The 11,439-nt window shown below is 40.7% G+C and overlaps 1 protein-coding gene across 1 annotated transcript in view; it reads right to left on the bottom strand.

Annotated features, from left to right (window-relative positions):
- Positions 1-1,676: 1,676 nt before the first annotated feature.
- ZNF268 (zinc finger protein 268) overlaps positions 1,677-11,439 on the bottom strand; it is a 19,246-nt gene continuing 9,483 nt past the window's right edge. The window contains exon 5 of the mRNA XM_008566195.1: positions 1,677-4,398. Within this exon, the coding sequence (XP_008564417.1) occupies positions 1,922-4,398 (2,477 nt within the window). The 3' untranslated portion in view covers positions 1,677-1,921. The remainder of the gene's footprint in view (positions 4,399-11,439) is intronic.

Genomic DNA, 11,439 nt, shown 5'->3' with positions numbered 1-11,439 from the left:
TATTTGAAATTTTCCAAAAGCAACTATTCCATTTCCACAGAACCTCAGTGAGCACATGATTCTAACAATGAGTTCACGACTTCATATCATGGGTCAATCTCCTGTCACAGAATATAAATAGGGACTTGAAAGTCTTCCATCCTGTCTTTGGAAACATTTCCAAATATCCACAAATCCTTGCAAGCTTCTATCTACACCTTGCTCTCTCTAGCACCCATTTCTGAGCAGTCTGAGTTATTAAGCTGTTAGCAATAGAAACATGTAACAGCTAACTTAATCAAACAAGAATGTATTAAAAGGGTTACAAATAGCTCAAATTAAAAGAGAGACAAGTGAACTAGGTTAAGAAAATGACAATGACTATAGCTATTCTGGGAAATCCATACAGAAAGAACTAATAATCACATCAAGATGCTACCATAGAACAAAAGCTGTTTGCTTTGCTGTGCTTGAGAAGTCCATCACAAATTTGAAGTTCTGAGCACCTCAGCCAACCTTGGTGATCATGCCAAATCCTTGGGAGGGCATCATGAATAGTGGTCCTATCATGACTGCATACACTGTGGAGGATTATTTCTCTGAAAGGAAATCAAGATGTTCTAACCAGTGAGGGTAGAATAGACTCCAGGCTACACAAACACATAAAATGTGCACTATATTGTTTTCTGAGACTATAAAGGTAGCTGCCAGAACTGTTTACAAATAGAAAATAGTAAAAAAAAATGTCTGTAGCATTGAATTGTGTTTTTAATTAGCAATATCAACTAGTAACAAGTTGTATTTGTTAAGAAGCACAGAAACAATGCTGGTATGCGGAGTAGAAATCCCGGGGAGATACTGTATCTATTTAATTTACATTTCATACATGGCACTCACAAATAAAATCTCAAACTATGCAAAATTCATGTTATGCAGTACATACAGGAAGATATCTAAATACCCTTGTAGGTCTCAGAATATATTTCTTGTTGTTATCCTATTACATTTGTTCACACACTAAAAAAATCATTACATTCTATTACCATTTATAGTTGACTATCATCTCCAATCTTTTCCTAAAAGATTAGAATATTTGGAACATAATTTCACTTAATATAATTTCTAAAGGAAAATTATTTTTCCAAATTAATTAAAATTATAGGTATTTTTAAAATGAATCTGATATACAGTGAGGTTAACCTTTTTACTGAGGCTTTATTTCATTTGGTACAATCATACATATTCAATCCTACATTATTTTTTTACTAGAGGCTTGTCATCCCTAGATGAACTCCCCTAATTTATAGCATGGTTACTCCATGGTATAAGCTTTCTGAAACCTAAAATGTAATTTTAATAATTCTGCCATTCATTAGTTCTACAATTTCTCATTAAAATCCTTATGTTTAATAAACTATGAATTTCAAAGGAGCCTATCCCATATTTATTTAATTCACGGAGTTTCCTCAATGTGAATTTTATGTTAATAAAATTACTTCCAATATTCATTTGGTTCATATGGTTTTTCACTTGTATAAGCTGTTTTAAAAGGTATGACTTGCTGCTGAAAACTTTTTTTTTTTTTTTTTTTTTTTCATGACTGGTCAGTGCAGGGATCCAAACCCTTGACCTTAGTGTTATAACACTGGGCTTTAACCCCCTGAGCTAACGAGCCTTTTTTTTTTTTTTGTCATGACTGGTCAGTGCAGGGATCCAAACCCTTGACCTTAGTGCTATAACACTGGGCTTTAACCACCTGAGCTAACGAGCCAGCCCCTGAAAACTTTTACAAGATTTGCTAAACTAATCATTTCCTGTGGTTTTTGTTTGTTTGTGTTTTGCATATAAAACCCAGCTTTCTGTGGAGGCCCTTGCATTTGCTGTGCATTCATAAGGTTTCCATTCACTACAAGTTTTCTGGTGTTCAAGGAGATAATTCTATTTACAAAGTTTCACTTCTAAACGACTTTGTTGTTATCTCCTGTGAATGGACTTTTGAGAGAAAGTTCCTCACATTTAATTCATCAATATGTTTCTCATCTATGTGAGTTCTCTGATGCATAATGAGCTGTGACTTCCAACAAAAGGCCTTCCCACATTCAGTGCATTTACAGGGCTTCTCTCCTGTATGTGTCCTCTGATGTGCACTGAGAATTGATTTTTGAGAGAAGTTTTTTCCACATTCATTGCATGCATAGGGTTTCTCTCCTGAATGAATTCTCTGATGTACAATGAGCTGAGATTTCCTAAAGAAGGCTTTTTCACATTCACTGCACCCATAGGGCTTCTCTCTTGTGTGCATTCTCTGATGTACAATGAGCCGTAATTTCCCACTGAAGGATTTCTCACACTGACTACATTTGTAAGGGTTTCCCCCCGCATGAGTTCGTTCATGTACAATGAGTAGTGACTTCCAAATAAAGGCTTTCCCACATTGGGTACATTCATATGGTTTCTCTTCTGAATGAGTTCTCATGTGTATAATGAGATATGACTTGCTGCTAAAAGCTTTCCCACATTCGCTGCACCCATAAGGTTTTTCCCCAGCATGTGTTCGCTGATGTGAAATAAGCTGGTCTTTCCTATTAAAGGCTTTACGACATTCACTGCACTCATAGGGGTTTTCTCCAGTGTGAATCCTCTGATGCACAATTAGTTGTGAATTGAAACTGAAGGATTTCCCACATTCACGGCATTCATGTGGTTTCTCTCCTGTATGCGTTCTCATGTGTATAATGAGGTATGACTTGCTCCTGAAGGCCTTCCCACACTCACTGCATCCATATGGTTTTACTCCTGTGTGACTTCTCTGATGTACAATGAGCTGAGACTTCAAACTAAAGGCTTTTCCACACTGACTGCATCCATAGGGTTTTATTCCAGTGTGAACTCCCAGATGTACCATGAGCTGTGATTTGAATGTAAAGGCTTTTCCACATTCACTACAACCATAGGGTTTCTCTCCTGTATGGGTTCTCTGATGTACAATAAGATTTGACTTTGTATTAAAGGCTTTGCAACATTCACTGCATTCAAATGGTTTCTCTCCTGTATGAGTTCTCTGATGTATAATAAGCTGTGACTTCAAACCAAAAGCTTTTCCACAGTCACTGCATGCATAGGGCTTTTCCCCTGCATGAGTTCTCTGGTGTGAAATGAGCTGGTATTTCCGACTGAAGGCTTTCCCACATTCATGACATTCATAGGGGCTCTCTCCTGTGTGAATCCTCTGATGCACAATAAGTTGTGAATTGAAACTAAAGGCTTTCCCACAATCACAGCATTCATGAAGTTTCTCTCCTGTATGAGCTCGCATGTGTATAATGAGGTAAGACTTGCTCCTGAAAGCTTTGCCACATTCATCACATACATAAGGTCTCATTCCGGTGTGACTTCTCTGATGTACAATGAGCTGTGACTTTAAACTAAAGGCTTTTCCACACTGACTGCATCCATAGGGTTTTACTCCAGTGTGAGCTCCCTGATGTACAATGAGTTGTGACTTGAATGTAAAGGCTTTCCCACATTCACTACAAACATAGGGTTTCTCTCCTGTGTGGGTTCTCTGATGTACCATAAGGTTTGACTTTGTATTAAAGGCTTTTTGACATTCACTGCATTCATATGGTTTCTCTCCTGTATGAATTCTTTGATGTATAATGAGCTGCGACTTCAAACTAAAAGCTTTCCCACATTCATTACACCCATAGGGTTTCTGTCCTGAATGAATTCTCCGGTGTGAACCAAGCTGGTCTCTCCTACTGAAGACTTTCCCACATTCACAGCATTCGTAGGGATTCTCACCTGTATGAATTCTTTGATGTATAACAAGTTGTGAATTGAAACCAAATGTTTTCCCACATTCCTTGCACTGATGTAGTTTCTCTCCTGTATGAGTTCTCTGATGTACCACAAGGTATGATTTACTGCTGAAGTCTTTCCCACATTCATTGCATTCATAGGGCTTCTCTTCTGCATGAGTTTGTTGATGGACTACAAGATATGACTTGCTGCTGAAGGCTTTCTCACAGTAACTGCATTCAAAGGGTTTTTCTCCCGTATGCATTTGTTCGCACATTAGTTGTGACTTCTTGTTGACAGTTTTTCCAGATTCATTAATTTCATAGTGGTTTATTCCAATAACAGTCTGCTCATGTTTAGAATGGAGGAATGATTCCTCATGTACATGAAACCCATTAGTATTCTTTCCAGCATAATTACTAGTAAGATCTGTATTATATTTCAAACTCTTTCTATGCATGCCGCATTTATGTGGGTTTTGTCTTGAAGAAACATAATTTGTACTAAGAAGACATAGTGTTCCAAGTTCAGTGCATTCAAAGCTTTTTGCTATGCTTCCTGGCTTGCCTTGATTTTCCTGATGCCATTCCATATGATCATCAATTTCCCAGACTTTGTCTAGAAATGAAAACAATTAGTCATATATTATAATTGTAACATGATCCTAGTATGGTATAAAATTGCCTTAAAAATACAATGTCATTAGGTTTTTCTTTTAGTTTCAGATATCAGATCTGAATTTAAATATACTCTCAAGTGTAAATGCACCCAAACTACTGGGCACTGGGGAAAACAAAGCAAAACAAAAACTGAAGATAGGTATAGGTAACTGACAATAAATAAAGATGGTTTTGAGTTTTAAAAACTTTGTATAATGGCTAAAAAATAAAAATAGGCACAAGGAACAAAGAGAATAATATAAACAGATTGTACGGGATCTCTAAACATTAGATTCATTCAACAAATAATTAGTGAATACCTATTATGTGACAAACACTGTGTTAACCTCTAGAGAAATAGCAGAGAACACTGCAGATTAGTTCCTAGTCCTCTTGGGAATAATTTCCCACTAAACACCTAGACAAATGGATAAAAACAGACTCAAAAAAAACATCACAAAGAACATTATTCAGAACACTTAAGGACAAGAAGCAGCTCTTAAAAGCTTCCAGAGGAACCAAAAATACAATGTTTCATATAATGGACCCAAAATTAGAATGGCATCAGACTTCATGTTAGCAACACTAGAAGACAGAAAATAGAGCAATGAGTAAAGTAAGAACACTTTCAGATGCACAGTTCTCAAAACTTATATCACATGTACCCTTTCACAGGTAGCTACTGGAGGAGGTGCTCCAACAAAATAAACCCAGAAAAAAAGATGACAGAGGATATAGAAAATAAAATCAGAAAGAAGATCCCAGAATAAAAACTGTACAGCAGGCCTTGAGAAAAACTAAGCTACACTGGAGCATGTCAGAAGGACCTGGGAGTGATGTCACCAGGAAGGTGAAATGAATAGAACTGTTAATTTGGCTGACTATATCAAAAGAATATTTAGACATCAGAAGGCAAGTATGGGGTTAAATTAATGATAAACACATTAATAACAATAACAGGTTATTAAACAGTAAATAACTCCAGAAAAAATAAAAATTTATAAACAAAAATGGTTCATTGTATACTTAAATGATTTATCCACAAATAGAAATTACATAGTCACAATAATGTAAAAACTGAAGACTGATCTAACCAAAAATATGAAATAACTGTCTTACAATGATGGAGGCCTGGGAAGAAACAGTGTGTATATGGTGAGGAGGCATGGGGGAGAAGCTTGAAAGAGAATTAAATCGCCCTTCCATACTGAGTAATCATTAGGGAGAAAAAGTCAAAGTGCAATATAATACACTAGTTATTTAAAATGCGGAGGCAAATACCATAAGAAAGAGTTCTCTCTGGGGGAAATGAAAAAGAGGGTGCAGGATGAGCAGACTGCTGTTTTAACATAAAAACAAACAAAAAAAAAATACAAAGTAGACAGGGAATAAAACACAGGATCAAGTCCTCAGGCACAACAGCAAATGTTCGGAGCTTGAACAGAACAAAGAATACGTTGATTCAGTCAAGATGCCACAAATACGCTGACCAGGGAAATGAACAGAACAGGATATTAAAAAACACGGTAGTAAAACAAAAAAAAATAAGAAAAAACAAACAAAAAAAACCACAGTGGCAATTCAGGTTTGGAGATAGCTGATCAGAGAATCCTAACACCTTATTCCAGGTTAACTGTGATAAAATTATAAGTAGTTTTCCTACCTAACTCTGATTCCTCTTAATCATTTTATACACAACCACCAAATTATATTTCTCAAACATCAATTCCCAACTGGGGCAATATCTTCACCTGGATGCACTGAGAAATGAACATTGGCACTCTGACTATCGTAATGACTTGGGAAGGAGTGTTATACTCCTATATGAGACTGTTACATGGTCCTATAGTCAAAAATGTCTCCATCAAGAAGAAAATAGGCTGCTGAATAATCTTTGCCTTAGAATCAGATTTTCTCCTGTTTGGCTGTCCCTATTATCCCTGTGGACTTGAGGAATTCATGGATACTGAAGCTGTCCTAACCACCAAACAATATTTTAGCCTCCCAATCCTTCTGTTGCTGGTACCACATTCATTCCTTATTGTTGCTTGGTTCCCACATCTCTGACTTCCATCACCTGATTTCTAAAAAAACTAACGCATCTCCTGTTGAACATTCTTTCTGCATTAATAACAGCAAAAATAAGATTATGGTTGGTACTGCAGGGAGAGTTCAAAGAATTCAAGAAATCAGGAAAGAATACCAAAGCCAGTGACTAGAAGACAGGAATTCTTAAACTTAAAGACTATTTAAACATGATTAAAGACAATATTAAACATGATTACTGGCTACTTTCTGAAGGCAATCTATAGGAACCCAAACTTGCAACAACACAATTGAGATTCTGAAGCTACAGAAAAGCATCCTCCCCAATGACCACCTCAACTTCAACCACAGAAGACAATGGAACATGAAATTGCACCCAAGGAGCAGAAACAAGGTCTCACCAGGCAGCTTACTTCACTGATGCAGAAGGAATTCCTGGCAAAGCCCACCTGACCAGGGTTTCAACATGCTGTGAAACACTGGCTACTCAGTGGTGCTCACTGCTGCTGTGCTCATGGAAAGGGGGTTCCTGTTGAACCCACTTGGGACTTCTCTCTACCACTCTGTATTTGGATGGTGTATATGGATAATTTATCTTTAATTACAGGACTACTACCAGGTCTGACTAGAAGGAGGATCCTAGACTTGCATTAATGTGGTGCAAAAATGAAGACATGGGTTGCAGAATATTTTTGAAGATGGATGGCTAAGGAGAGAAGGGTGTGACTGGGTGCTGCCTAGCCAAGGAAAGAGACGAGGCAGATAGTGCTGCCTGCCCAGCGGTTCTTCTGCCCTTTTCCTGGAGGGCAGAAACCTGACTTTGTCCCCATCCCCATCCCCATCCTTACAGCCATGGGCTTCAGTCAGGGAAATGAGGACCCATCCCTATTCCCACCCCCACCTCCAAAAGGTGAAGCACAATTTATCTGAGCCAACAGTGATAGTCCCTTTTCCCATGCCAGAATTTTCTTTGGACGTGATAAAAATGCAGCTGATAGGACATAAGTCTGCTGAGGGCTTCCTGGGATAGGTTTTACCACCTGATAGAGTTTGGATGTGTTGTCCCCCCAAAGCTCATGTCAAAAGCTGATCCCCAATTTGGCAATGTTGGGAGTAGTCTTTGGACGTGATAAAAATGCAGCTGATAGGACATAAGTCTGCTGAGGGCTTCCTGGGATAAGTTTTACCACCTGATAGAGTTTGGACGTGTTGTCCCCCCAAAGCTCATGTCAAAAGCTGATCCCCAATTTGGCAATGTTGGGAGTACTTTGGATCATGGGGGCAGATCCCTCATGAATAGATTAATGCCCTGGGGTTGGGGGTAGTGAGTGAGTTCTCAGCTCTATTAGTTCCCACGAGAGCTAGTTGTTTAAAGAACCCCTGGCACTTCCTCTCTCTCACTTCCTCTCACCATGTGATCTTGCACCCCCTGGCTGCCTGCCATTTTCTGCCATGAGTAGAAGCAGCCTGAGGCCCATGCCAGATACAGCTGTCCCAGAATTGTAAGCCAAATAAACCTGTTCTTTATAAATTACCCAGCTTCAGGTATTCTAAGCATCAGAAATGGACTAATACAGAAAATTGGTAGTAATAGTGGGGTGTTGCCATACAGATACCTGAAAATGTGGAAGCAGCTCTGGAACTGGGTAATGGGTGAGGGTTGGAGGAGTTTGGAGGACTCAGAAGGCAAAAAGATAAGGGAAAGTTTGGAACTTCTTAGAGATTAGTTAAATGGTTGTGACCAGAATGCTGACAGAAATGTGGACAGTAACAGCCATGGTGATGATAAGGTCTCAGATACAAATAAGGAACTTATGGGGAATTAGACAAAAGATCACCCTTGCTATACCATAGCAAGGAACTTGGCTGCATTGTGTCCATGCCCTAGAACTTTGTAGAAAGTGGAACTTAAGAGTTGTGAACAAGAATGTTTGGCAGAAGAATTTCCAAACAGCAAAGCATTCAGACAGCTGCATGGCTACTTGCAATAGCCTATGCTCAGTTATGGTAGCGAAGGCATGATATAATGCCAGAATTTATAATTAGAAGGAAAGCAGAGCATAAAGATCTGGAAAATTTGCTGCCAGGCCATATGGTGGAGGATGAGAAAGCATTTGAAGGAGAAGAATGCAAAGGTGCAGTAGAGGGGCTGACTGCTAAAGACATTAGCATGGCTATGAGGCAGCCAGGTGCTAACAGCCAAGACAGCGGGAGGAAGGCCCTGAAGGCATTTCAAAAGTCTGGAAGGGCGCCCTCCTGTTACAGGCCTAGAGGCCAAGGAGGACTGAGTTATTCTGGAGGACAGACCAGGGGAACTGCAGCCCTGCACTGCTTGGGGCACTGCTTTCTGCATCCTGGCTGCTCTAGGCGAAGCAACGCTGCCTCAAGTGGACCCCAGTGTGGTTCCTGCAGCAGCTCTGGAGAGCACAACATGGAAACCTTGGTGGCATCTACATAGTGTTAAGTCTGCAGGCCAGGAGAAGATGAGAGCAGTGGAGGCATGGCAGCCTCTTCACAGATTTCAGAGGATGTATTGAAAAGCCTGGTGGCCCAGGTAGAGACCTGCTGCAGGGGTAGAGCCAAGCAAAGGCCATCTACTAGAGCAATGAAGAGCAGAAATGTGGGGTCAGACCCAACACAGAGAGCCCCCACCAGGGCAATGTCTAGTGGAGCTAAGGGAACAGGGCCGCCACCAGGACCCCAGAACTGTAGGGCCACCAGCAATGTGCAATGCCTGCCTGGAAAAGCCACAGGCACCAGTGCAAGAGTGGGCTGCACCTGGCAGAGCCAAGGGGGTGGGGCTGCACAAGGCTTCGGGGGCCCAAACCTTCCACTGTGCTCAGGATGCAGGACTTGGAGTCAAAGAAGCTTATTTTGGAGCTTTAAGATTTAACATCTGCCCTGCTGTGTTTTGGACTTGTTTGGGACCTTTCTTGTGGCCTATTCCTCCCTTTTGAAATGGGAATGTGTACCCAAGGTCTGTTCCACCACTGTATCTTGGAAGTAGATAATCTGTGTTTAATTTTTACAGGTTCAAAGCTAGAGGAAGTTTTGCCTTTGGTCTCAGATGAGACTTCGGACTATGGAATTTTAAGTTGCTGAAACAAGCTAAGACTTTTGGGACTATTAGGATGGAATGATTATATTTTGTATGTTACAGAGACATGAGTTTTGGGGGGCCAGCAGTGGAATGATAGAGTTTGGATATATTGTCCCCCAAAAGCTCATGTCAAAATCTGATCCCCAACTTGACAATGCTGGGAGCGTTTGGGTCATAGGGGCAGATCCCTCATGAATAAATGAATGCCCTGGGGGTGGGGGTGATGAGTGAGTTCTCACTCAATTAGTTCCTACAAGAGCCGGTTGCTTAAAGGACCCTGGCACCCCCCACTCTCTCTCTTGCTTCCCCTCACCATGTGATCTTGCACCTGCTGGCTGCCTGCTGTTTTCCACTATAAGTAGAGGCAGCCTGAGGCCCATGCCAGATGCAGCTGTCCCAGAATCATAAGCCAGATGAACCTCCATTCTTTATAAATTACCCAGTTTCAGGTACTGTTATAAGCAACAGAAATGGACTAATACACTACCTGATAGAAAGAGTCATGTGGGAAGAAACAGCCCTTCTTATTTTAGTGGCAACTGATTTATATGCATGTGTGGGGTGGAACCATTACAGCCATGTGATAACCACGAGGGGAGGTGGCCTGAGTAATGCTGACAGACTCAGAGCAGCAGAGAGATGAGCCCTTGGCAATTCACTAAGTCAATCTCTTAGTCCACCTTGGAGTTGTCCTACTTCAGGACTTTTTGTGATGCACAGTAATAAACCACTTCTGCTTAAATTGGTTGGTTTAGGATTAATCAAAAATTGCAGGTGAAACAATGCTAATGATATAAGGACTAACAGTTAATTTATCCTGTCATGCTAGTGAAAAATTAAACAAGATGCTTAGGAAAACATATATGACACTGACATCTAGGATGAATTAGTATAAAGAGTAAAATGAATACATCTGGCTTAAAAGTAGAATAATCCAGACATAAGATGATATTGGCTTCATTTTGGGTGGGAACTGAGAAGATGGGGGCTTTAAAAGACCTCTTTTCAAAGGACCAAAGTACTAACAGACTACAGCAAGACTAATAGTGGAGACCTGCAAATAAAGAAGGTTCAAGCTGAATTCCTTTTTCCCCAGCACCAAGAGAAAGAACTAGAAACAGCAGAACAAACAATGAGAGAGGTGAGAAGAAGGTGGTATGTGGCTATGGAGCAGTGCCAGAGAATTCCAGTTTCTGAAAATGAGGCCAGGGGTGGCACACGCAAAGATGCCAATGGCTCAGTCACACCCAGGACGCCAAAAGGCAGATGAAAGATGGTACGTCTGTCAATTATCAGTAGAGGAAAAAAGAACTTACATCTCCAGGATGGAAGCTGCTATGGTTTGAATGAGCCCCCTACAAAATTCATGTTGAAATTTAATCTCCTTTGTGGTGGCATAAGGGTTAAGACCTTTTGGGAAGTGACTAAATCACAAGGGCTCTGACCTCATGAATGGATTAGTACCTTATAAAAGGGCTGGAGGGAGCTAGCTTTAGGCTCTTTTTGCCCCTCTTTAAGTCCCACAGCATTCCTCCCCTCTTGGAAGCAGAGACCAGCCCCTCACCAAACACCAAACCTGCCAGCACCTTGGTTTTGGACTTCCCAGCCTTTAGAACTGTAAGAAATAGGGGCCGGCCCAGTGGCACACTGGATGAGTGCGCCGCTTGGGAAGCACGGCGGCGCTCCCGCCCGAGGGTTCGGATCCCACATGCGGACCGGTTCCCACTCACTGGCTGAGCGAGGCGCGGGAGGGACACCAAGGGTTGCGATCCCATTGCCAGTCAGTAAAAAAGACAAAAAAAAAACAAAAAAAAAAAAAAGAACTGTAAGAAATAAATGTCTGTTCTTTTTTTT

Source organism: Galeopterus variegatus, unplaced genomic scaffold (genome assembly GCF_000696425.1).
Source record: "Galeopterus variegatus unplaced genomic scaffold, G_variegatus-3.0.2 Scaffold228, whole genome shotgun sequence".
NCBI lineage: Eukaryota > Metazoa > Chordata > Mammalia > Dermoptera > Cynocephalidae > Galeopterus > Galeopterus variegatus.
This window is presented reverse-complemented; position numbering and strand designations above follow the sequence as displayed.